The sequence below is a fragment of the Chiloscyllium plagiosum genome, chromosome 29 (genome assembly GCF_004010195.1).
Source record: "Chiloscyllium plagiosum isolate BGI_BamShark_2017 chromosome 29, ASM401019v2, whole genome shotgun sequence".
Taxonomy (NCBI): domain Eukaryota; kingdom Metazoa; phylum Chordata; class Chondrichthyes; order Orectolobiformes; family Hemiscylliidae; genus Chiloscyllium; species Chiloscyllium plagiosum.
In genome coordinates, this window is record NC_057738.1 from 7,505,824 (window position 1) to 7,533,605 (window position 27,782).

The following is a 27,782-nucleotide window of genomic DNA, read 5'->3' on the forward strand; positions in this document are numbered from 1 at the left end:
AGCCTGACTCAGAGGATAGGACACTACAAGTGCACTACAAGAACCCTCTGGGACTGCTTTAGTATTTTTCTAAATCAAACCCATTCTGAGATATTATTAAACACCTCTGCAGCAGGTGGAACTTGAACCCAGGACTCCTGGATCAGAAGTAGGAACACTACCACAGTGGCATAAGAGCCCTCTGGCTGGGTCTGTTTCTTAGAATTAATTAATTAACTGAGTACAAAATTCACCCAGCTCTTGTTAGGTTCTTTTTCTTGAGAAAAATGGCCAGATCTGTTGCAAATCTTTTTTTTTGTAATTGGAAGCCATGGTCAGAATTTTAATTGCAATGTCTAATTGATTCTGAATGGGTGATGATGATGCAAATGGCTCTGAATGGCAAGGGATGACAATGTAAAATCATGCTGAATAACTAGGAAATAGCCGTGCAAATAGCTCTGAATTGCAGGGGATAGGAATGTAAATTCCTTACATTCTACCTGTAAGGCAAAGACATACCACCCTAAGACAAAGGCTTAAACATTACCCTTGAGACATCCAATTTCTTGCAGATCAGCAGAGCAAATTAACCATTTAATATCTCACTTCCACAGTGGGATTTGAACTCATATCACTAAAGCATTAGTCGTAATCTCTGTATTAGTATCCTAATAATGTAACCACTTTGCTACCACGTACCGCTTGGGCTGCTTATTTCTTCCCTGTTTTTTCCCAGACTGCTATCATGAACAACTAAGTGACTTTCCCACCAATAAAATACCACTACTTCTTTCGCAAGATCGAGAGCACAGATGGACACTGTGTGCTCCTTCCACAAGAACACCTGGGCTGAGTCTTGCTTTTTATTCATTGTTTAACCTAGTTTTCTGATCAACCTGTTCAGAGATTTCCAGCTGGACAGGCCATCACTAGTTACCAGGGAAAGTCATACCCAGTGAGCTTCATGAGAAGGTTGTTAAGTGATACCCAATAGGCCTTGTAGGGGTCATCATGATCACTTTTGTCCAATGGATGACAGTTATTTCTCCAAAGACCTTCTGGATCATTACCTTCAGGACATTCATAGTTCTACCACCAAAAAAACCTGCAAATGAGTTATAAAGGTGACATTGATAGAACATCCTGGAAGCATCTGCCAATGATTGGGGCCTTTGGAAACTCCATTCCAGAAAGGGCAGGAGAAATGGAAAGGTCAACTTGCTAAGATGTTTAACACTAAGTTGGCCACCACATTTTGAAAACCTGTCTCAGACAACTGCCTGAAGTGCAGTGAAAATGCACACAAATCTCTCTTATATGTAGTAAATTTACTGTGCAGAAGTTATTTTAAACTGACTTGCTGCTCACCATTTCTATTACAGATTTGATTTCCATCACTAACACTTCCTATTATCACCTCTGCAACATAGCCTGACTTCTTTGTCACAGTGCACCTGCGACTGAAACTCTTGTTCATATTTTAGTTAACTCTAGGTTTGACTATTAAACAGACTCCTAACTGATCTCCCACATTTCACGCTCCATAAACTTCGTGTTATTCATAACATTGCTGCCTATGACCTTACTTTTTATCAAGTCATTCTCATCTATCATACCTTGGGTTTCTAACTGACATTGGATCCTGGTGAAGCTATACCTTTGATTTTTAAAATTGCACATTGTTTTCAAATCCCCTCCACTGTTTCCCCCTTTTCCACTTCTGTAATCTCTATAAACCCTGGAATTCCCTCCCTACACCTCTCCACCTCTCTATCCTGCTTTAAGACACATTTAAAAGCCAAACTCTTTGAACAAGTTATCGGTCATCTGACCTAATACCTTATCACATAGTTCAATGTTATTTTTTGCTGTGAAGTTTTATTACAGACAAGATGCATCATCAATATAAGCTTTTAATGTTGTTACAGTAACAAGTAAATTAAATGCAGGATCTACTGTATTCCTTAAGCTGTTCCCAATATATTGGAAGATTGCTAACTGCAAGAGTGTTACATTATGAAACATACTGGCTTCATGATGCTGGAGTTTCCAAATTTTTGAGGTAGTTTGCTGCCATAAATCCTCCTTTGACTTTGGCCTAAAAAAGGGATTAATGGTAGAGAACATGCCACCACTGAATATCTACAGAAGATAAAATAACCAGATGGTTTATTGCATGATGGCACGGGCTTAAGCCCGAAACGTCGATTCTCCTATTCCCTGGATGCTGCCTGACCTGCTGCGCTGTTCCAGCAACACATTTTCAGCTCTGATCTCCAGCATCTGCAGACCTCACTTTCTCCCCGGCAATAAACACAACTACACTTAGACAGGTTTAATTAGTAGAACCTTAGGGAGATGGTTAAGAGACATCAGTTGCCTCTGAAAGTTGGAATGGAATCCCTAGCCACCATCCACAGACTGTGTATTATCAATAGACAGGGTGGAGCCAATGTAACAGCAACATTAACTCCTTCAGAATCATTACCTTATATAAAAGAATTCTTGATAGTCACCTGCAGCTGACAGTATTTAATAAATTTACAATGATAAAAATCCTGTTTGATACCCCATGTCCAAATTAAACCTCTTTGAAAAACATACTTCATCCTGATAATTGTTTCAAATCAAAGTTTTGCGGCTTTAATTATGCCACAGATGGCCATGGTAGAAATAGTGTATATAATCACTAATTTAGATGTCCAAGATGTCTAGACAAAAGCATGTCATAGATATTTTTACGACTGATATCATTCTTTTGATGAATGTTGTCATTTGTTCATAATCAGGGGTTTAAATGTAACACTCTCAATTGGTTTATCACAGTCCAAAACCTAAAAAAAGTTGTGCCTGCTGACATGACTGAACGATTTCACACCATTGCTTGCAGGTGTTGCTACAAATTTTAAAGTTTAAAAGGTAAAAGACAGTGTAGCATAGTCTTTCTAGCAATTTAAGCCACACAATAAAAAGCCAAAGGTACGAATGTTCTCTTGGCAAGATTTCATTTCAAAGCAGATATTGATGGAAGAGGAATTTCCTTGCATTTTTTTAAGCTTGTTTTTGTAATCTTTTTGTCTCTCTCTAGGAAATGGAACAGTTGAGTTGGGTGTGGAGCGTTAAGGGTCATTGCCTCATTGAGAGGCAATAAGACTGAAAGGGACAAATGTTCACAGCTGGTAGTTTGTTTATGGGAAGACATTGGTAACAACGAGAAAGACATGGATCAATGTGATTCAATAGTTGCAAATCTGGAAACCAAGCATATTAAAAAATCATTGCTGAGAATGGCCAGGAGTGGCAGATGGACTTTACCTTAGAAAAAACGTGAGGTGTTGCATTTTGAAAGACAAACCAGAGTAAAACTTATACAATTAACGGTAAGGCCTTTTAGAGTGTCGCTGAACAAAGGACCTGGGGGTGCAGATGCATTGTTCCTTGGAAGTGAAGTCAGTGATGAACAGAGTGTTGAAGAGGTGTTTGGCACATATGCCTTCACTGGCCAGAACATTGAGTCTATGAGTTGGGATGTCATGTTAGGGCTGTGGAGGACATTGGTGAGGCCACTTTTAGAGTATTGCATACATTTCTGGTTGCCCTTCTACAGGAAAAAATGTTGTTAAACTTGAGAGGGTGCAGAAAAATTTTACAATGATGATGCCGAGACTGGAGGATTTGAGTTAAAGAGAGCGGTTCGATAGGCTGGGGCTTTCTTCCCTCGAGCATGGAGACTGAGGGGTGACCTTAAAGACAGGCATGGATAAGGTGAATAGCCAAGTTTTTTTCTCCTAGGGTGGGGGACTCCAAACCGAGAGGACATAGGTTTAAAGTGAGAGGGGAAAGATTTAAAAAGAACCTGAGGAGTAACTTTTTCACACAGTAGGTGGTACGTGTAAGGAATGAGCTGCCAGAATAAGTGGTGGAGGCTGGTCCAATTGCAACATTTAAAATACATCTAGATGGGTATATGAAAAGGAAGAGTTTAGAGGGATGTGGGCCAATACTGATAAATGGGACTAGGTCAGATTGGGATATCTGCTCAGCATAGACGAGTTGGAGTGAGGGCTCTGTTCCATGCTGTATAACTCTATGGCTAAGTGCGTAATGGTATGCAGCCAATGTTAGTTCTTCTTGCCTTAACAATAGCATTAAGACTGGTTTCACTTATGAAAGTCTAAGTTAATCAGTGCTGTCACTGGTATCATAGTACATTGGAGTACTGAAAAAGCAGATTTCAGTGTCTGCAAGGCTGTGCAAGGAAAATGCATGAAAATTAATTATTTATTGCATGTAGTACAACATCTGGTAAAGAAAGTGATGAGAAGAAGATCATGCTTTATATCAAAATAAGCTTCCCACGAATTTCCTGGTATATTTGTGAATTGCTATTTTATCCATATTTGTTACTGGTTGATATATCTCAACTAGATTCTCAAAAATTATGGATTGTTAGTTGTCAACCCATCAATACTTAAGAAGTAAGGCAGTGATAAAAATGTCTTACAGCTGTAATTCCTAATATTTTTCAAAATTGGATTTACAATTTAAGCTGATTTTATATTTTGAAAATCAAATCAAGTTATAACACGAAGTTTGTGAGAAGATTTGTACCTCGGGTGCTCGTTGTTGTGGTTCTGTTCGCCGAGCTGGGAATTTGTGTTGCAGACGTTTCGTCCCCTGTCCAGGTGACATCCTCAGTGCTTGGGAGCCTCCTGTGAAGCACTTCTGTGATCTTTCCTCCGGCATTTATAGTGGTTTGAATCTGCCGCTTCCGGTTGTCAGTTCCAGCTGACAGTTGCAGTGGTCGGTATATTGGGTCCAGATCGGTGTGCTTATTGATTGATTGGATAACACGAAGGTCAGGGAAGCCACAATCAGAAATATCACATTGTTCTCATTCAGTGCTACATTCACATGAAAAGCTTCAATGTGCTTGCATGCCAAAATACCTGAGTTAAGAAGTACATGAACAGAATTTTTTTCTCATGTATATACAGAGATTGAAGATTTATGAAACTGTTTCTTCATAAACAATATACAATCTATACTATCATGATTGAAAGTGCTACCAATGGTTGAATGCATTCCTGGAGGGTTCATCATGTGATCTTCACCTCAATCATGCCAGCCAAGCTCTCAATATCAGTCATCTGATGTGTGCTCAATGCTAATTAGAATGTGAGTAGATTATTTATCATCCACTTGGATGATTCATGATTATCAGGCAAAGGGCTTCCTCTAACCCCCCCGCCAATGTCTAGGAAACAAATATTAGAGTAATTACAGAATAGGAGGTGACAATTCAACCCATTGTGTCTGTTCTGACCCTCTGCAGAAGCAGTTCATTCTTCCACTTTTCTTAATAGCACTCCATATTTTTCCTAAGGATAGTGATCCTATTGTTGAAAGCAATGAGTGAAATTATCTCCACAGGGGATTCAAGATGGCAGCAGTCTGAACAGTTTGTTGTGTTGGGCTCTGTGCCATACCCCAGGCTAGGTGGGGTGCCCCACCCCCACCCCGCAATACCCTCCCCGCAACACTGCACCACCCCCCCACCCCACTCCCCTGCTCCCTGCCCCCGCTGCGCACTGCAACCAATTACTGCCATGCTGACAAAGCATCACCATGAGATCTGGGCTTAGGATCAGCGCATCAAAATGGTGGAACAGAGGACCCCGGCCTTGGAGGCTGCGATGGACAGCTCTGAATCTTGGAAGACCAAATTCAGGCCCTGCAGGAACAAGTAGATGACCTCAAAAATCGAGGTTGGAGAAAAAAAATCTACGGATCTTGCATTTACCAAAACATGAAGAAGGTGAAAACCTTGCTGGTTTTCTTGAGAGGTGGCTTCCAGGGTTGCTGGGGCTGGAGGTTGAGTCGGGCTGGGTGAGTGTGGAGCGGATCTACGGGATCACAGTGAGCAGGTGCAGGCCGGCCCAGCACCCCTGCCTGGTCCTAGTGCGGCTCCAGCATTACAAGCAAATGCAATTAATAATAGAAACGCCAGAAGACTGGGAGGAAATCCACAGGCTTTGGCTTATAAAGGTTCGAAGATAATGTTTTTTCATGACTTTTCTGGGGCCATAATTAAGAAAAAGAAGATCTTTGATGATGTAAAGAGAAAATTAAGAGATTTAAACATTCAGTATTCTCTGAGGTACCCGGCAGTGCTGTGTTTCAATTATGAGGGACTGTCTACAACTTCGACGCGGTGGAAAAAGTAGAAGAATGTTTGAACTTGCTGAAATGATAGACTTTGGCCGAGGGGAAGGAGGAAAAGATGTGTGTGGACAATGGCATAGTATAATTTTTTAATCTTCTGTCTCTTTGTTCTTTTTCCTTTTGGGGTCTCGGGCCTTATAGGCTTGGCATTACTTTGGTGTAAATCTGGTATGTTTTATATTATATCTGTTTGGAGGAGCGGGCTCAGGGTGGGAAGGGGGTGTGAGAATGGCCTACACCCGCTCCTATTTCCAATGTCAGATTCCCAAGGGTGCTGTGAGGAAGTGTCCTCCCATACCCACACCCCTTGCCATTTCCGTGTTTGCCATCTCTATCCGCCTCTAGGTCTTACCTCACCAGCGGGCGCTGTCTCAGGTTGGCACGGGGCACCGGGATCCGAAAGATACAAAGCAGACGGCGCGCTCAGGCGACACGCTGTCATGTTTGTGTGCGATTCCCCGCCATTTCTATCAGCGAAACCACAACACCCCTCCTGAGCACTCACCCCTCCCAGTTCCAGCCACTGACCCCTTCATGGCCTGGACTCCCACCTCTCTGGATTTTCCACCCTGGTCACTCAGTGACATCCCCCCGCCCCAATCCTCCGACCCCTACCCACCACTCCCCCCCACTCTGCTTTACTACACTGCGGTGAAGTGCCATTGCCTTGGGTTTTCCAGGAGTTATGTCAATGTAGCTTCTTGTTGTTGCTTGAGATCGCAAACCCTTGCTTGGTTGCCGCTCCATGATAAATTGTCCCACCCCCATTGGAAGGTATTGACAATGCCATTGGGGTAGGGACTGGTGCAGTGGCTCAGTGGTTAGCATTGCTGCCTCACAGCGCCAGGGACCCGGATTCAATTCCAACCTCGGGCGACTGTCTGTGTGGAGTTTGCACGTTCTCCCGCTATGTCTGAATGTGTTTCCTCTGAGTGCTCCAGTTTCCTCTCAAAGTCCAAAGATGTGCAGGTTAGGGTGGATTAGCCATGCTAAATTGTCCCATAGTGCCCAGGAATGTCAGGTGAGGGTGGATTGGCCATACTAAACTATCTCCCCCATGTCCAGGGACATGTAGGTTAGGGTGGATTGGCAATGCTAATTTACCTGTAGTGCCCAGGAACATGCAGGTTAGGGTGGATTGGCTGTACTAAATTGTCCCATAGTGTCCAGGGATGTGCAGGTGAGGGGCAATAAAAAAAAAGTGATGTGCTGCATTTTGGGAAAGCAAATCTTAGCAGGATTTACAAACTTAATGGTAAGGTCCTAGGGAGTGTTACTGAACAAAGAGACCTTGGAGTGCAGGTTCATAGCTCCTTGAAAGTGGAGTCGCAGGTAGGTAGGATAGTCAAGAAGGCGTTTGGTATGCTTTCCTTTATTGATCAGAGTATTGAGTACAGGAGTTGGGAAGTCATGTTGCGGCTGTACAGGACATTGGTTAGGCCACTGTTGGAATATTGCGTGCAATTCTGGTCTCCTTCCTATGGGAAAGGTGTTGTGAAACTTGAAAGGTTCAGAAAAGATTTACCAGGATGTTGCCAGGGTTGGAGGATTTGTGCTATTGGGAGAGGTTGAATAGGTAGGGGCTGTTTTCCCTAGAGCGTTGGAGGCTCAGGGGTGACCTTATAGAGGTTTATAAAATCATGAGGGACATGGATAGGATAAATAGGTAAAGTCTTTTCTCTGGGGTGGGGGAGTCCAGAACTAGATAGCATAGGTTTAGGGTGAGAGGGGAAAGATATAAAAGAGACCTAAGGGGCAACCTTTTCACATAGAGGGTGGTACATGTATGGAATGAGCTGCCAGAGGCTGGTACAATTACAACATTTAAAAGGCATCTGGATGGGTATATGAATAGGAAGGATCTGGAGGGATATGGGCCAGGTGCTGGCAGGTGGGACTAGATTGAGTTGGGATATCTGGCCAGCATGGACGGGTTGGACCGAAGGGTTTGTTTCTGTGCTGTACATCTCTATGACTCTATGGTGGTTATTAATTATTTTATTGTTCTATTTTGCTGGGTAAGGGGTGGTTAGTCCTTTGATGTAAAGATGTGTGGGGTTGAGATGTGGAAGGGAGGGGAGGGTGTCCATTGTTAACTTAAGGAGTGTAAGTAAAGTTTGGGGCGCAGTCTTAACTGGAAGGTGCTAGGATGGTTGAGGTTGGGTGTGAACGACCCCTATGGGCAACGGGTGGGATCTCTGGAGATTTGTGTTTTTTGTGTTTATTTGTTCAAGTTAGGAGTAGAGGTTAATTTTTTTAGTTTTAGTAGTTTTGGTAATGTTTGTAGGAATACATTTTAGATTTGACAAAGTTTGTTTTTTCTCTACTCGTCTCACGCTGAGGCTTCTTCCTCTCTGGGGACCGCGGGCTGTAGTGTGCATTCATGGCTAGCGATCTGTTCAGGTGGTGCACCTGGGATATAAATGGGAGCCATTCCCCCATTAAAAGGAGAAAGGTGCTCTCAAATCTTAGGAAGGAAAGGGTTGACATTGCACTGTTGCAAGAGACACATTTAACTGATAGGAAACATCTTAACTTACAACGGGGGGGATATGATAGGGTATTCTTCTCCTCTTCCAACTCCAAAAGCAGAGGAGTGGCCATACAGGTACGAAGGAACCTCCCATTTCAGGTGATAGATCAAATCAAGAATGAACATGGACGGTTCATCATTCTCAAGGTGCTGATACCTGGAGAAGAGTATGACATCCTGAAAGTTTACTGTCCTCCAGCGCATCCTCTCAAATTTTCAGTTGATGCAGTCTCTAAATGAATGGCTTTTGGGGTACGCTGTATGATAATAGGAGGAGACTTTAATTGTCTCATGGACCCTGGGGTAGACCAGATGCCAAGAGGGCTGTCAGGTACACCTTGGCAATCTAAACAGTTAGTGGACTTGTGTGAGGAGTTGGGGCGAGTGGATGTGTGGAGGTATCTCCACCCGAATGGGAGGGACTTTACCTTTTACTCCCACCCACACAAGTGCCACACAGAAGTAATATGTTCTTTGTTCCGTCGGTTTCTGTGGACTTGGTGTTGGCCTGCAGGTTTGAGAGCATAATTATTTCGGACCATGAAGCAGTGTATTAGATGTTGAGACCAAAGGTAGTGGAGTAGGCATGCAGCACTGACGCATGGATCCGTTTCTGTTGAAGGATGACAACATTGTACAGTATGTCACAAGGGAGTTCAGGGCTTTTTGGGACATCAATCAGGGTATAGCCAGTAATCCATCAGTGCTCTGGGAGACCACGAAAGCATTCTTAAAGGGTACTATTATTTCATACTCAACAACGAGAAGGAGGCAGAGAGGAGAGCAGCAGGTGATGCTTGAGGCCCTGCTGAAGGGAGCCGAATCGGCATATTATACCAGACCATCCGTGGTCAAATTGCAATGGGTCACAGCTCTCCAGACTGCTCTGGACTCAGAGCTCACACAAGCGGCGAAGAGAGTGGTCTCCTTTGCAAAGCAAAGGCTGTTTGTTTAGGGGGTTAAGCCAGGTAGCTACCTGGCTAGGAAGAAAGTGCTCCACGGTCTATTGTGCCCATCAGACAGAGAACTGTGGGTGGCACAGTGGTTAGCACTGCTGCCTCACAGCGCCAGAGACCCGGGTTCAATTCCCGCCTCAGGCGACTGACTGTGTGGTTTGCACATTCTCCCTGTGTCTGCGTTGTTTTCCTCCGGGTGCTCAGGTTTCCTCCCACAGTCCAAAAATGTGCAGGTTAGGTGAATTGGCCATGCTAAATTGCCCGTGGTGTTAGGTGAAGGGGTAAATGTAGGGGAATGGATGTGGGTGGGTTGCGCTTTGGCGGGTCGGTGTGGACTTGTTAGGCCGAAGGGCCTGTTTCCACACTGTAAGTAATCTAATCTAAGTAAAATCTAAGAACTGGCAATGTCACTCGTGAACTGAGGAAGATCAACGCCAGATTCTGGGAGTTCTATGCAGGGTTATACTGGTCGGAGGGCTGTGGGTATGGAGAAGCGAGAATGGAATCCTTCTTTGAAAACTTGGACGTCCCCGATATAAATACAGATCAGGCCTCCCTTTTAAATGCACCTCTGACAGTACCGGAGGTGCAACAGGCGGTAAGGCAGCTTCAAGGTGGTAAGGCGCCCAGTCTAGACGGGTTCCCGAGTGAAGTTTACAAGCAGATCATACACATTAGCGGAACCACTGCTAGAGCTATATAGTCATTCGTATAGCCAGGACTGCCTTCCGCCCTCTCTTAGGGAGGCTAATATCTCCATTATTTTAAAGAAAGGGAAAGACCCCAAGGATTGTGCATTGCACAGACCCAGCTTGTTGTTAAATGTGGATTTTAAAATTCTATCAAAGGTGTTGGCTGAGAGGTTGGAGAGGGTGCTGCCCGTTATTATAAAAGAGGACCAGACGGGTTTTATCAAGAACCGCAGCTCCTCCAATTATATCAGTTGAATATAGTCCAAATATGTCAACAGAGAATGATTGCGGGCTTGGTGCTCTCCCTGGATGCAGAAAAGCCTTTTGATCGGGTGGAATGGTCGGACCTCTTTGATGTTCTAGATCGTTTTGGTCTGGGAGGGGCCTTCGCCAGGTGGGTGGCAGTATTATATACAAACCCCAAGGCGACAGTTATCACAAATGAGGTTAAATCATGCAATTTTGGTGTGGGGAGGGGTAGCCGACAGAGGTGTCCCATCACTGCTACTGTTTATCTTGGTACTGGCAGAAGTTATTTGAAAGGACCCTGAAAGAATGGCACCAAAGGTGGGATTTGTGGAACACAAAAATCACTCTCTATGCTGTGCCCTTCTGTTTTTGGCCAGCCCTGAAAAGTCCACACGCTGGCTCATACAAAAAATTAAATTATTCGGCAGCTTTTCAGGCTACATATCTCGAAATCGGAAGTCATGCCCGTGGGGAGATTGGTGGAAGTACTGAAGTTGGAGGATGGAATGGAGTTTCCTTTCAGATGGTCACAGAAAGACCTCCCAGATCTGAAAAGGTACCAAACAGGCACCCTGTTGTCATATGTAGGCGAATGGGTGCACAATGACCCAAAATTGATACGGCTTGATATAGAGGCCTCACAGGCGAGATGTCCCCTTATAAAGGTATTGTTCATGGGTAAGATGAGATCTGTGGCTGAGCACTGTGTGAGCCCGATTATCATAATACAGTAAAAACATGGAGGATAATGCGGCAGGATGAGGGCAATTTGCTTAAGAAGTCGCCATTCACCCAATTTAGACTGGGGTCAATGGACTCCAGCTTCAGAGTATGGGAAGGTGAAGGAATCTCCTGTTTGGGAGATCTGTTTGAGGGAGAGGTTGATGTCTTTCAACTAATTAGATCAGAAATACGGGATCCCCAATAGGAACCTTTTCCGATATTTCCAGGTTAGGGATTAATTACAGAAGAAGGCCACGCTCTTGACCCAGCCATACAAATCAGATACAGAACGAAGAGTGCTCCGATATGGGGGCACTCTCTTGGTTAGTACCAAATATCATCTGCAGAGAGGGAATGCCTTGGGAAAGCATGGAGAAACTCCATGAGATTTGGAATCAGGAAGAAATCTCATCAGAAACACAAGAGGATATATGGGGGAATGTAAAGAAAATTTTGATATGCAATAAGGCACAAGTGATGCAATTGAAGATCCTCCACAGGGCCCATATGGCGCCAGAGAGATTAGTAAAGTTTAAGAAAGGATCTTCCCCGAAATGTCCCAAAATGTAAAAACAGTACTGGCACCCTTACACATTGCTTTTGGTCCTGTTACAAGATCCACAGATACTGGGGGACTATAGTGAATGAGCTGGAGAGAATCCAATGTCCCTCCTTTTGGGACTCCAAATCTTCCCTCTTTGGGTGAGCACAGGAAGAGATTATTCAACATTCTTACACCCGAATGAATTGGATATCAGAAAAGCCTCCAGGTCTTGCAGGGTGGCACAGATTTGTGATGGAACACGTCCCTCAAAATTACCTGACAAGTATGGTGTGCCACAGAACACAGCAATAAGATATGGTGGCCCTTACTCAATTATATAGACATAGATCTGTCGGCAATACTGATTAGGGCCTTTATATAGACACGAGGGCCATATAAAATGGTCCGGTGTGTGGAGGAGGCAGGGAGGGAGTGGCCTAATAAATACAGGTATATTTACTGTTGCTCCCGTGGATGGCAGTCTTGATGAAGGTGCAGCAAGTGGAGTATTGTAATAGAGTACAATGTAGTGTACTTTAATTTTAGTGGACTGTGATTTAATTTAATGTTATTTCTTTAACTTGAGTTTATGTTAATTTGGATTATGATTTGGGTTATGATTTGGAGATGCCAGTGTTGGACTGGGGTATATCAAATAAATCTGTTGGGACTATAACCTGGTGTTGTGTGATTTTTAACTGGGTTAAGTAAATATGAGACAACTGTATCTTGAAGAATAGTAGGCAGTTTATTGTCAATGTTACTGTAATATAATAGTACAATATTATTTCTACTTTTCTGTAGTTTTGTACTTCTATAACATTTTTGGTTTGTTATTTTTGTAAATTTTTTTCAATAAATATACATTAAAAAAAGAAACTGACTCCACCACATTCTTAGGAAGTGCATTCCAGATCCTAATTGTCATGGTGTTAGGATGTTTATCCCCATGTTACCATCTCTTCTTTTTTAACTGAAATTGGTGTCTTTGGTTTGTGATCCTTCTACTAATGACAATAATTCTTCCCTATCGACCCTGTCAAGATACATAAAAAATAGAAATTACTGGGAAAGTTCAGCAGGTCTGGCAGGGTCTATAGAGAGAAATCAGAGTTAACGTTTTGGGTCAGGTGACCCTTCCTCAGACCCTTCTGAGGTCCATCTTGATTTAAATATTTCTATCAAGTGTTCTCTCAATCTCCTCTAGAGAGTACCATCCCATCTTCTCCTAATGTACCAAAATGTTCACAGCTATTGATTTGCATAAATTCTTTTCATGTCCTGGAGATTAGATTTTAATTCCCAGAGATGCAAACAATCATGGCTATCCTCTATGAATTCTATATATTTTATTAATCTTAGTTAAGTTCTGTAAAACTTCCGCTACACCATACCCAAAAGCAATTACTTATTCCTGCTTCCTCGGTTATCTCTATTGCTTCTACAGTTTGATGACACGAAAAACACAGACGTCCCCTGCCTGTCTCTCCAGATAGTTATCACTAGACCTCCCTTTCCTAAATGTTCAGATCAACACTCCAATGGCAGTGAATTTTACACATTAAATTTTCATGGAGGCTTACATTTACGAATTGTGCATAATTACCTCAGTTTGGTGCAGATGTTAGCTGAAGATGTCCTTTGAAATACAACTTACTCTAAAACAGCTTCATGGCGTACCATTGAGGAGCATTAACAATGATAAACACCTCACAATTTTTTAAGCAAAAAGCTGTTGTTGCAGGAGGGCTATATCAGCAGGTGGCGACGTCATCCTTTTTTAACGACAAATCCAGGAGAGTGCCTGCACTGGTTTGCGGCTGTCTCTACTCCCACTGAGGAGACGCCTTGTTTTGTGTGAGGGTTTTGAGGGATACGGGGATTTCCGGCCATGCCTAGATCTCGCGAGCTGAGGGGGTGGAGTGTTGCGGTTTTGTCCTTCCGCTTAGACCTGTCTGCAATCAATGTGAACGGCTGGAGGTGGAAGATGGTGTGAAAGGACTGAGCGATTGGACAGCGGCAAAGCCCCGGGGGTCGTTGAAGGCGAAGGAAAAGCAAGTGGAGCGTTCACCCAGGAGCAGTAAATCCAGGGGCACAGAGAGAGAGAGAGAGAGAAAGGCTACATTGTGGAACACTGAGACATGGCAACATTGTAACTGGGCGATAATGTAACCGCTGTGCACCCTTCACAGCTCCAGCAAGCAGCAAAGCACAAGGCAACTTTCACACAGCAGCACCAGCAGCACCGTGTTCTCTCCTGGAAAACATGACTGAAGAGGTTTCCGAGGTTCCCAAAGAGCTGCTCGGTGAGGAACGAGTTCAAGCTTCTTGAGAATGAGCAAGCCGATGTTGATTTTTTTTAAAAATCTCGATACGAAACGAAACAATCTGAATGGAATTGCTGAACCTTCATTTGTTCGGGGTTAGATAAATATTTTCTGTCGTAGTATCCAGAGGATATATCGCGTTTGTTTATCCACTTTCAAATGCGTGCCGTATTTAGCTTAGTTTTGCTCCTGCTCAATGTGTCGATATTTCCTGTGCTTTAATCGAGGTTTGTCATGTTTTTAGTCACTTAGGAATTCTGTTTTGATTTATACGGAATCAAGCAAGTGCGGGCAAGTGAGTTTACTTACAAAAAGATAAATCAAAGATCTGGATCACACGTGATTCCCAAGGTTACAATATGGATAATGAGTGACTTTTTAATTTAGCCATTACTTTTACTGTTTCTCAGACAGCGTCAGGGATGTTATTGGGAGGAAGATTAAAATCATCTCAAAGAAGAAGGTGAAGCTCGAAGTCAAAGGCGACAAGGTGGAAAATAAAGTTTTGGTAAGAGATCAAAAACGATAAAATTGTAAAATGTACCAAGGACACGTTCTGGTCCGCTCTCGTGTTGATGCGATGTTCAAAATTATAACACTATATAGACTGAAGTACAATGAGATAGATGCCGCGCTTTCACCCCGGGTCAACGCGCGCCTCTTCCAAATCTGTTGGGTCAAAATTATGATAAACATTACTGCATCGTTCAAGTGGATGTTGAGGAGAAACCGTGTACTTTGCCAGGTTGGTGTACGTACAGCCTTGATTATGTTAGGGTTAGTGGGGGGTGTGATTTAAAAATAACAAATAGTTGTTGGTGGCCATTTGGCCCCTCAAATCTGCTCTGCTCTGTCAGAGCTCCACCATACAGTTGCACAATCCTTTTACTTACTTTGATCTCTTGAACATAATGAATACATATCCATTAAGGAATGTCATGTTGGAAGAAGAGGAGGCGGAGAGGTATAAAGAGGGGTTTTGAGTGATTTTATTTTGTTCCCAGGCTTAAGCAACTCAAGTCATGGCCACCAATGGTAAAGCAAGTAAAATTCTTGAATACTGACTAGGTGAGACTGAAAGGAGTGTGGATAAAGGCTCCACTGGTTCAATGACAGTGTCCCTACTTCTGAGCCAGAAGACCAGGTTTAATCCCACCTGCTTCAGAGATGTCTAATACCATTTATGGTCTGGCCAGTTAGAAAATATTGGAAAGGAGTCTGGACATCTTGCGAGTGTTGTGCGACTCGAGATTACTGCAATAGGGATGGGGCAGAATTAAGGATGATGTGAACTTTAAAATTTAAGTTGTTTTTCTGAGAGTCATCGTAGGTCAGAGAGCTCAGGTGATAGGTGAACAGAGCTCAGCTGAGTGTTAAGGAACTGACAGCAGAGTTTTGGATGGTCTCCAGTTTAGAGAGGGTAGAAAGTGGGAACCGAGTAAAGCATTGTAATGGAATTTAACCGTTCCAGTAGTAATGAAGACATGAGTAAGAACTTCACAGCAGATGAACTGAGATGCCTGAAGATACTCGGCAGGTCTGGCAGCAGCAACAGTGAGAAAGCAGAGTTAATGTTTCCAATCTAGTTACCTTCAGAAATTAGGTGATGTTGGACAACATAATGAAGTGAAAGTAGGTTGTTTCAGTAATGTTTGCACTGAATGGCCGAGTCTTATTCTGAGACAAGAATGGAAACTGCTGGTGAAACTCAGCCATGGCTCTCTGACCATGAAAGATGATGGGTTGTATTGAAAACTCAATTGCTTCACTCAAGACCTTCAGAACAGGAAACTTCAAACCTTTGCAAAGTCTGCCCTATTCGTGTCTCTCACCAAGTGGTTAATGTAACATCCTCAGGACAAAAGTGGATGCATGAAATGTGCAAGACAAAAGTGAGGACTGCAAATGCTGGAGTTCAGAGTCAAAGTGTGGCGCTGGAAAAGCACAGCAGGTCAGGCAGCATCCGAGGTGCAGGAGAATCGCCGTTTCAGGCATAAGCCCTTCATGGATGAATAAAATGTGCTACTATGTTAGCATAACCTACAACCTAAGGATGTTAAAATGGAGCATGCAAATAGTGCAAAATGGTATTTCAGAAGTGCCACACTACTTTGTTTGCTTCTGTCCATAACTTACAATGAATTTAGTTGGATGGATAGGAAATTGGATTGGATTATGCAGAAGCTAAAGGTCCCAGCTTTTAATTTCTCGTGGGCAATGAAACACTTTCAAATCACCATCTAGATACTGGTTAGGCCACTCTTTGAATACTGCATCCAAGTCTGGTCTGTTTGTTCCAGGAAAGGTGTTGTTAAACTTGAGGGTTCAGTAAAGATTTACAAGGATTTACAGGTTTGGAGGGTTTGAGTTATTGGGAGATGTTGGGTAGGCTGGGGCTATTTTCTCTGGAGCATCTGAAGCTGAGGGATGACCTTTTAGAGGTTTATGAAATCATGAGGGGCATGGATATGGTGAATAGGCAACATCTTTTTCCCCAGGGAAGGGGAATCCAAAACTAGAGGGCATAGATTAAGGTGAGAGGGAAAAGGTTTAAAAGGGACGTAACGGGCAATCTTTTTACACAGAGGGTAGTGTGTGTATGGCATGAGCTGCCAGAGGAAGTGGTGGAAGCTGATACAATTACAACATTTAACAGGCACCTGGATGGGTATATGAATAGGAAGGGTTTAGAGGGATATGGGCCAAATGCTGGCAAATGGGACTAGATTAATTTAGGATATCTGATCAGCATGGACAAGTGAGACTGAAGGGTCTGTTTCCATGCTGTACATTTCTATGACTGTGCTGGGAGCATCTGTGGGGAGAAAGTAGAGTTAGCGTTTTGAGTCTGATGACTTTGTAGTTCTTTGTTTTGTCCCTTATTCTGAGACGCCAGAGAAGACACTTTCACTGCATGTACCATGTCAAGTTCCTTAAGGACTTTGTTTCTGTTAAATTACCACTCATTCTGAGAAACTCCAAGGAATGTAGGCTTACTGAATGTGGTTTACTCAGTCTGTTCTTATTGGGGGGGAATAAAAAGTCCTCATTCCAGGAATCCGTCTATGAACCTTCATTGCACTCCATTTAGGTCAAATATATCCTTCCTTCAACAAAGTGACCAAAACTAAACAAATAATTCCAGTTGCAGCTTCACGAATGCTCTGTATAATAGCATTAGTTTATTTACTTTAATCACTTGTAATGAAAACAGTAAATTATTTGTCTTTTCTGTTGTACCCCTATGTAACATGGTGTGATGCATGTGTGAGAATGCCTAGATCCCTCTGAATACAAATTTCCCAATTTCTCACCTGTTTACTTTTCCAAGCAAGGTGGACCATGTTCTCTTTTTTTTTCCATTTTGCTTTCCATCTGTATTAATTTTCTTGCCCATTCACCCAACCTGTTTATTCTTAAAAATTCATTCATGGGATATAAATGTGACTGGCTGGACCAGTGTTTAATTGTTGATCCCTAGTTGCCCTTGAGAAGGTGGTGGTCAACTGCCATCTTGAACCACTGCAGTCCATGTGCTGTAGGTACACACAATGCCCTTAGGGAGGGAATTCCAGAATTTTGACCCAATGACATTGAAGAAACAGCAATATATTTCCAAGTCAGGATGGTCAGTGGCTTGGAGAGGAGCTTGCAGATGGTGGGATTCCCATGTATCTGTAGTGGCACAATAACTCAATGGTTAGCACTGCTGTCTCTCAGTGCAAGGGACCTGGGTTCAATTCCACCCTGAGGTTACTGTCTGTATGTGCACATTCTCCCATGTGTGCATTGGTTTCCTCTGGGTGCTCTGGTTTCCTCCCGCTGTCCAAAAATGCGCATTTTTGGGCAATTTAGCACAGCCAATCCACCTTGGTGAATATGTGGATTATCCATGAGAAATGTAGGGTTACAAGAATAGGGTCAGGGGGTGGGGGTCTGGGTGGGATGCTGTTTGGAAGACTGGTGTGGAATCAAATGTTTGGTTGCACACTGTAGGGATTCTGTGATATGATATTCTGCTGCCCTTGTACTTTGAGATGTAAAAGGTCATGGATTCGGGATGATTGTCTAGCTATCACCATTGTTAACAGCTAACCCGAGAATGCAACCTTTTTTTTAAAAAAAGGTTTTGTGATTTACACATGAAAGAAGTGAAACTAACAGATGAAAGGCTTAACAGACAATCAATTTTTCAATGTATAATTTCAGTTACATCACACTGTAAATTTTTGCTATAAATTCTGTGTGTTAGGATTGAGCCCTTCACTACCACCTGATGAAGGAGCGGCGCTCCAAAAGCTAGTGTGCTTCCAATTAAACCTGTTGGACTATAACCTGGTGTTGTGTGATTTTTAACTATGGATTTGGAAGGTGCTGTCGAAGGATCTTTGGTGAATTTCTGTAGTACGTCTTTTAGGTACACACTGCTGCTACTGAGTGCTGAAGGTTGAGGAAGTGAATGCTTCTCAATCAAACGAGCTGTTTTATCCAGAATGCTATCAAACTTCTTGTGTTGTTAGAGCTGAAGCCATCCAGGCAAGTTTGGGAGTATTCTGTCACATTCCTGGTTTGGACCTTGTGGACAATAGGCTTTGGGGAGTCAGGAAGTGAGTTAATCACCAGAGGATCCCGAACTTCTGACCTGCTCTTGTCATGACGGCGTATTTATATGGCTTGTCCAGTTCACTTGCTGGTCAGTGGTAACTCCAGAATGCTGATATTGTAATTGAGTTCCAAGGGGCAGTGGTGGGAAGGTTTCTTCTTGGAGATGGTCAGTGCTCAGCACTTATGTGGTGCAAATATTACTTGCTATTTGTCTGCCCAATCCTGGATATTGCCCCGGTTTTGATGCATTTTGTCATGAACTGCTTCAGAATCTGAGTAATCGCGAATGATGTTGATTGTTGTGTATCATTTGGAAACATCCTCATTTCTGACCTTTTATGAAGTTCATTGGAGCAGCTGAGGGCACTTGGGCCTGGAACTCTACCTTGAGGAACTGGAATTAAAATGACTGACCTCCAACAACCTCAACCATTTTCCTGTGTGTCAGATATGACTCCAGCCATCAGAGAGTTTGCCCCCGATTCCCATTGACTGCAGTTTTGCTGAAGATCCTCAATGCCACATTCAAGTCACGTGCGGCCTTGATGTCAAGGGCAGTTGTTTGAATTTTGTTGTTTTTGTTCATATTTGACCACCGCTGTAATGAAGCCAAGGGCTGGCTAGCCCTGGTGGATCCTAAACTGGGCAACTTTGAGCAGGTCATTGCTAAGAAACGACATCTCAGTAGAACTCAGTTGATGATACTTATGTCACTTTACTGATGATCAAGGGTAGACTAGGGCAATTAACTGGCTTGCTTGGATGTATCCTGCACAACTGAGCAATTTTCCACATTGGCAGGTAGATCTCAATGGTATAGCTATACTGGAATAGATTGCTTAGTGGTCCGCCAATTTCTGAAGCACAGGTGTTCCGTACTGTTGCTGGAATGTTGTCAGGATGCAGGGTATTTGCAGTATCTTGTGCTTTCAGTTGTTTTATTTTTGATATCACATGGGAGTGAATTGAATTGGCTGAAGACTGGTATCTGTGATATTGGGGTCTGCTAGCTGAGGCAGAGATGGATCATCTGTCATGATTGTATGAAGGTCAGCCGCATGGACCTCATTAGTAGGAATTTAGATCCAATCAGGGAGCCCTGGCTAACAGATATAAACAGGATGGCGAGAGGCTCTGTTCACTCTGAGGAAGCCAGACCAGTGTTAAGTAATTTGCATGTACAAATAGTGATTTAGTGAAGGTATACGGACCTCTGTGGAGTTATTTCAGTAGCGACCAGAAAATGTACGCTCCTGAAGACATTTACTCGCAAAAGTCATCTTTGGTTTTGGTAAGCATTTGTGGCATCATGCCATGCCATTGTCTGGGAAGCTTTACTCGTTTGATCCTGCCATTGAAGACTGGGTCCAGAATGTGGAAAGCATGCATTACTTTTCCAGGCAAATGACATTGAGGCAGATGAAAAGCAACAAGTAAATCTCCTGACAGCTTGTGCACTTGCAGCTTTCTCAGTTATTAGGAGCCTAACAATTCCTGAGGCACCAAATACTGAAACCTTTCAAGAGTTAATGGACTGAACTAAGGAATATTATGACTCCAAGCCCCCTCTAATTCTGAGATGCTATCAGCAGTTTGAGAACCGGGGAATCCATGTTGGAATTTTGACGAGGTTAAAATGACTAGCAGAGGTGTGTGACTTTGTTTTGACTATTAATGAGTTGCTGAGAGACAGTTTGATCTGTGGATTAACGAAGTAACCATGTAAAAGTAACTACCAGCTGAAGCCCATCTAGACTTCAAACAGACACCATAACTACCTTTGTCATTAAAAAAAAAGCGCCAGGTGAAGAATGTATTAGTGTATGCTGATGGAAGTAGACACCCTCACCAGGCCAGCTGAGTTTGGGGGGGGGGTGGGGGAGCACCATTTGAGTGAAGGCAACTGCATAGCCTCACTCGGGATATATCCTGAACTGAATCGCTCTCGGTCAGCCCACAGAAACACCTCCAAAACAAACAAAGCCAAGCCCAGGCCAAATGGTTCACACTTTCTGTAGGACCTGGACTGGCAAACCATTGTAGTTGTTGCTGGTATGTGGACTTGACACAGCAAAAGAAACGCACTAGACCTAAATAGAATAAGAACTCAGGCTGGTATTCAGGAGAGTGCATGCACTGGAAAGCCCACCTACGTCTGACTTAGAACAGTTAAATTGTTTAGCAACATCCAAATCACAGCCATAAGCTTAAGGTGAGATAGGAAAGATATAAAAACAACCTGAGGAGTTACACGCACTATCCTGTGTTTAAAAAAACTATGGAACAAGCTGGCAGAGGATGAGGTGGAGGCTGGTACAATTACAACATTTAAAAGGCATCTGGATGGGTATATGACTAGGAAGGGACTAGATCAGATTAGGATATTTGGCCAGCACAGACGAGTTGGACCAAAGGGTCTATATCCTTGTTGTATGACTCTTAAGTATTAACCCTCTAAATACAGGTAGTTCTCATATTAAGCATGTTTCAGCAGTGGGATTTGGCTATAATGTTGCTCAAGAATTGGGGAATGGTATTCAAGTATGCTCACCTCTGTTTGCAATAGTGCAATTCTAGCGGCTGTTGTTTTGCATGTTTTGTTCTGCACATTGGTGCTGACATCACCAGAGTCTTCTGCCCCGTTCTGCGCATGTGCCGATGTCAGCTGCTGTTACAGCATCTGTCTCTCTGTCTCTCTCTCTCTCTCTGTCTCTCTCTCTCTCTCTGTCTCTCTCTCTCTCTGTCTCTGTCTCTCTCTGTCTCTCTCTCTGAGACAAGAATATTCTTGTCTAATTCCTGCAGGGCTGCATTACTCTTGCACATACCATTTGCCTTGCTTATTTGTTTTTGTACCTGCATATCTGTCAATCTAAACCAACCCCCAAGAAACCATCAACCACAGCCACCCACGTCCGCAACCACAACTGCACTTGAAGGTGGTGATGACCTTCTGTCCCTGCTTTAACAACAGTTTCTCAATGTAATGTGTTAAATTTTTACTTTTGTTTTGTTAATAAATTTGATTTTAAACCTTCATTCAGGCTGGGCTATACTTTGTGTTAGGGCTTTTGAGTGATCGTGAGTGATTTTTTTATTTTGTTTGCTTGTCTGCCCTAACCCCACTTTTCCCATAGGCCCTATTATTTCTATTAAGTGATTTTCTGTTAAGTGAGGTTTCGCTGGAACACAGCTGCAGCGTTATAGGAGAACAATCTGTAACCTAAAACACACATGTATGCACACAACTTTCCCTGCAGAAAGTGCTGGTCATAGACAATTGGCCATCATTTATCAGCAGGGAGTTCAAGTATCTCCTCAAGTAGAATGGCATTTGACTTATAAGGACAGCTCCATACCATTGTCGTCCAATGGTTTGGGAGCAAGAGCAGAACACAATTTCAAAGCAAATTAAGCGAAAGCCACAGTTTACTTTAGGCAACAGAAATTGTCCTACATGGATGTGAGGTCAGGTCCCGTGATGTGATGTACAAGGTTTGGATAGGTGAGGTGATCCTGAACAGGCACGTGGATCACATGAAAGCTGCAAGTTCGCAAAAGGAGCAGGAGGACAACACACCCAGCCCCTCGGAACAGCAGGAAAGCCTGTGGGAACCCATGAGTTCTCCCCCTCCATCTCTCGGAGAAACCTCGGAGTCTGAGATGGACGTGGCGTGAGCCTCGACCCCTTCACTGCCTCAAGAAGAGAATGAATTTCTTAGAGGATCAGGGCACAAGAGGTGGGCTACTGTTGGAATGTGCTGCCCGTATCAGAGGCTGAGTCAGCGGAACTGAACCCGGTGTGAAACTGCCCTAGCAGACACTACAAGAAAAGCAACAGGCCTACATCCTCGGACTCTATACCTGTGAGTGAGATGTCTGATGTCTGGAAGATGGGTAATGTTGTACCTTTTTTGTTTAAGAAAAAGGTGTGGTACAGGACAGTGGTAAGGCTCCTTTGGGAATACTGTGTCCACTAGTAGTCATCTAGTTATAGGAAGGTTATTCTTAAGCTGGAGAGGGTCCAGAAGAGATTTGCCAGGATGTCGCTGGGACAATAAATTGGATAGGCTGGGACTTTTATTCTCTGGAGTGATGACCTTTATAGAAGTTTATGAAATCACGAGGACTTTAGATAGGGAAAAGACAACTACCATTAACAGTAAGATTGGGGTTTTCAAGACTAGGAAGGTGAGAAGAGAGATTTTAAAAAGACATGAGCAAATTCTGTGCATCCGGGTGGTTCACTTGTGGAATGAACATCACGAGGAAGTGGTGGACATGGATATAATTACAACATTTAAAAGATGTTTGGATAAGTGCACGAATAGGAAAGGTTTGGAGGGATATGGGCCAGGAGCAGGCAGGTGGAACTGTTTTTGTTTGGGAATTTATGTCTGGCATGGACGAGTTGGACCAGAGGGTCAATTTCTACGGTGTATGACTCAATGACTTAAGAGGGTGGAGGATGTACTGATTTGTAACAAGGTCAGCCAGTTGGACCTCATTGAATATGAGTTCCATAATTGGGGCTGTAAACCTACTCTACTTAGGAAGCCATGGCTGACTAATATAAACAGGAGTGTCAGAAATTCTGACTGACAGCTGGCTTTGAGGAAGCTGGACTGATGTCTAGTACAATGTACATGTAAATAAAGGCCCCATGGAGTGATTTTCGTAATCCAGTTGGCGTTTTTCTTTTAATGATGATTGCTGAGAATGCTCTTCAACCTTTCATTTATGCTCTGGCTAGGTTCTCCTGTCATTGAGGATGGAGATATTTGTGGATTATTCTCCGGTGATTTGTTTAATTGAATGTCTACCATTTCATGCCTGAGTGTGGTTGAATTGCAGAGCTTAAGTCTGATCTGTAGGTTATGGAATTGCTTAGCTCTGCCTATCGCTTACTGCTTATGCTCTGTGGTACACAGGTCATCCTGTTTTATAGCTTCAGTAAATAGATACCTCCATTTTAGGTATGTCTAGTGCTGCTGACACGCTGTCTTGCACTCTGCTGTAAACTCTCCATTCCTTTTGCAGTCTGTTGCAACCTCCTCATTAGTCCCTTCCGATTTTAACTTTCTGTTGTCAACAGACTAGGATCAAATACTGATCCTTTTGAAACTCAAAGGGGAAATCTGTCAACCAGAAAGTGTTCCATTTATCCCTGTTCTCTTTTTTTTTCAGTCTACCAATCAATCCTCAGTTCGTGCTAATGTGTTTCCAAACCTGCAGTTCCAAGTTTCGTTCAATTTCCCTTCTCTCTCACCTGAAGTTTTTTAAACTCCATATGCTACATCTGCTAGTTACCCCTCATCCATTTTATTAGTGATATCCTCCCAAATCTTAAACAGATTTGTAAAACATGATTTCCCTTTCACAAATCCATGTTGACTCTATCTATCTGATATTTTATTTTGTGTGTCCTATCATAACATCAAGCTATAGATTTTAACGTTGTGCCTACTACTGATAGACTAACTTGCTTATGACTTTAATATGGAAAACAGAAATTAAATAGTGAGGTAATGATTTACTGTCTTCTCATCCTTGGGAGCTGTTGTAAAATCTTAAAGAATTCTACAAGATGAGCTTAGTTGGCTGGTCAGTTGGTTTGCAATGTAGAGTTATGACAACAACATAGGATCAGTTTCCATGTTGGCTGAGGGTATCATGGAGAGCTCTCCTTCTCAAACTCCTCTCCCTTCCCTGAGACATGGTGTCCCTCAGGTTAAACCATCACCAGCGCTGTCTCTCGCGCTCTCCCACCCGAAGGAGAGAACAGCCCACTGTTCCAGTAGGACTATGCTGATGTTACCTGTACCTTTCTCATTGGCCATTATTTCTATTGCTGAAGCTTTTAGCATTTAGGATCAGCATTGAGCCATTCCTACTTTTTAGCTTGCTCACTGTTAACTAAGTTTGTGGCTCATTTGCATCTTAATTTCATTTTACTCACTTTTGTTCCATTTCCATTCATACTCTTCCCAACCAAAATCTGTTGGGGAATTGTGCAACTTCAGTCTTGGGAAGGGCAATCAGAAAAAAGATAATAATTACTTTCATAAAGTTGATATTTCTTTCTTGTGAGCATCATTGATTGTTTTTGACATTGTCAATTATCTTGACTTCAGCATTAGTTGCATTACTGGAACAAGAAGTGCTAAAATGAAGTGCTAGATGCACACAGTGGGTTTCTCAGTATCTGTCGAGAGAAAAGACCAGTTAATTTGTTAGGTGCAGGCTATACATTGGGAAATTACTGTACATTTAATGGCAAAATAGGGAATGGGGAGAGCAGACACTGACTTCAATATAATGAGGTAGCTAAAGGACTTTGATGAAACCGAGAAAAAGATGAAAATGCGGTGTATCACCTTTCCACTGGTGTGCTCCTGATGGTAGGATTCAAATGGGTTTGCTTCTGATGTCGCACAATTGTTTAAATTGTAGTTGTGGTGTTAAACTGCCTAAAGATCTGCCTCAATTTGCACAGGATTCCGGTTCTCACAATCATTTTGCTTTACAAGTATTTTGAAATCTTTAAATTGAACTTGTAACTTGAAGTTTGCAGGACTTGAACTGCATTTATTTTGTGACTTTTGCATTTAACTTACCCTCTTTATATGGGCATTAGTTGGAAAATGGCATTGTAATCTTGGAATTGTAATCTTGAGGCCTGTGATTGTGCATACAAGTAACTCCCGCTTTTCGAGCGTTCACTTTACACCAACTCGCTTTTATGAAAGGTCTGCTTTAGTACCTGCTTTCTCTAATTGAAAGAGGATTTTCGCTGTTACAAAAAAGCGTGCACAGTGAGAGCAGCACCGCCAAGCGCCTTCGCCGGCAACTACACTCAGCATCAAGCCGTCATAACTTTGAATGGTGTCTGTGAGCACCTGTACTTCATCTCAATTTTATTTTGTGCATCAGTTAGCAAGATGTGTCCTAAAGTATTCTGTCCCTCCCACCACCCCAACCCCCGATGGCCTTTACTATATGTTAGTGTTCAGGTTTTGTGTGTTATTTGGTAGGTTACGTTTTGGGTCTGGGAACGCTCAAAAATTTTCCCATATAAATTAATGGTAATTCCTTCTTCGCTTTACGCCATTTCGGCTTACGAATGGAATGCTCTACTCTGATACCGGGGGACACTTCTATAAAGAAAGAGCTCATCTCTGTCATGTTGGTATGAATTAGTTCTCGCTATACCATTATTCCAATCTACTGCCAAGTTGAATTTTTAATATTAGAGAATTTTTAAAATCTAGTGAGAGAATTGATGCTTCTTGCATTACAACTCCTTCCAGTGTGTGAAGTGGAATTTATTTCATGCATGTCTCAGTGCATGTGTGTGAAATCCTCCTTTTGTTTTTGCTGATCTAACTATGACCTGGATGGAGTCAACTCTGAGAATACTTCTGCATTTCTTTCCTGTGTTCTACAAATAACTGGTCTGCCTTTTACAATCTGAGGACATAAAGAATCTCATTGGGATCCCTGAGTACCTGTAAGTATTCAAATGGGTAAGTACTCAAATTGTCAAGTCTTGCCAATTTGAGTACTTACCCATCATTCCAACTTTGCTTCCTGCCGCTCAATTTCCTAACCATGTTAGTAGCACCACAACTGTTGGACAATTTCAACTTCAGTAACTGAGATAATAGATGCAACCAGTTTATGAGATGGCACAGACCATGTTTTGGAATTGAATCTATGATTACCTCTTTTATTTATTTTTATATTTTCAACAAAATATTTGGGCACTCCAACATTTGTGATATATACTTATAAAGCATTTGAATTATGTTTGTGCTTCATAATGCACATTTTGGTTGAGGGTTCATTGTAATAATTGAGTTTATATATTTTATCTTAGACTCTTTGTAATATTCAAAATATATAAGGCAAATGCAATACAGTAACCAGTAATTTACCAACAAAACTCTGAAATTCTGCTGTTTCTGAATAGAAGTGGGACAGTTAGAATTAACTAATTCATTAGGAAATGTTACTGGATGAAATATTGTTTTGTCTTTCTTCCTAATCCTGCATAACTACACAATCGATCTTCAGTAACTTTTTAAAAATTTGATCTCCAGGTACTTTTGAGATGTTGTTTTGGCATTTGAAGTTGTGTGTTGTTCAGGAGCTACAGCAGGTCCACTTTTATTATTTGACCTCTGAATTAATCAGTGCACGTGCCCTGGAATTTAATCTTCCCTCCAATAACTTCAATAGACAAATCCATTAATTTTTATTAATGTTTTGACGGGAGGTGTGCTTGACATGCACTATTTGCTCTCATATGTGGTTACGCAACCTTCAAATTAACTAGTCTTCAAAAATAATTAATTGATTGATTGTGAAATGTTTTGGAATGTCCTGAGGATATGATAATTTGTACTTGCAAAGCAAATTTACTTATTACATTGAGGGGCGGGGTGGGGGAGGGGAAGCATTTTTAAAAAAAACTTTGAGGCTGTTATCAACATTATGTATTGTGATAAGTGAGTCATTCCTTCATTGCATATTGTTTGTCAACAGTTCACAAAGTGCTACATAATGCTACCTCATCAGCTTTGAGTGTTGTGGGAAGTGATTCTGAAACCAGCAGGTTTTTGTACTGTTACATTATATTTCTTGTGTTTAAAAAAAAATTCCTCTTTTAAATTTCTCTGTTAAAACCAGCCATGATAGCTCGTCCTGAAAATACCCATGATTCATTCTGTTGCTTTTTAACTCAGATTTATTTTCAAATATGCTTTTTCAAGGATATTAAAAACTCCAGTGATTACTTTGCTAATGTGTAGGCTGTCAAGAAAATCATTTTTGACTTGACTGAACTATATGTTATATGTATTTGGACAGATCGTAGACCTGCCAAAGTTTGAGAAAAGATGTATTTTCAGGTGTGTTACAGAACCTAATTCCCTTTTTTTTAAAGAA

At 42.3% G+C, this 27,782-nt stretch overlaps 1 protein-coding gene and 1 long non-coding RNA gene across 9 annotated transcripts in view; one reads left to right on the forward strand and one right to left on the reverse strand.

Moving 5' to 3' along the window:
* LOC122564347 overlaps positions 1-13,585 on the reverse strand; it is a 65,119-nt gene extending 51,534 nt beyond the window's left edge. The window contains exon 1 of the long non-coding RNA XR_006315883.1: positions 13,511-13,585. This is a non-coding gene — a long non-coding RNA (uncharacterized LOC122564347). The remainder of the gene's footprint in view (positions 1-13,510) is intronic.
* Positions 13,586-13,854: 269 nt separating this feature from the next.
* LOC122564345 (F-actin-uncapping protein LRRC16A-like) overlaps positions 13,855-27,782 on the forward strand; it is a 460,598-nt gene continuing 446,670 nt past the window's right edge. For 3 of the 8 annotated variants that reach the window (XM_043719093.1, XM_043719091.1, XM_043719092.1), the window contains exons 1-2: positions 13,855-14,210; positions 14,642-14,739. In XM_043719093.1, the coding sequence (XP_043575028.1) occupies positions 14,171-14,210; positions 14,642-14,739 (138 nt within the window). In that variant the 5' untranslated portion in view covers positions 13,855-14,170. The remainder of the gene's footprint in view (positions 14,211-14,641; positions 14,740-27,782) is intronic. The other 5 variants (XM_043719087.1, XM_043719089.1, XM_043719090.1 and 2 more) reach the window with 2 other exon arrangements.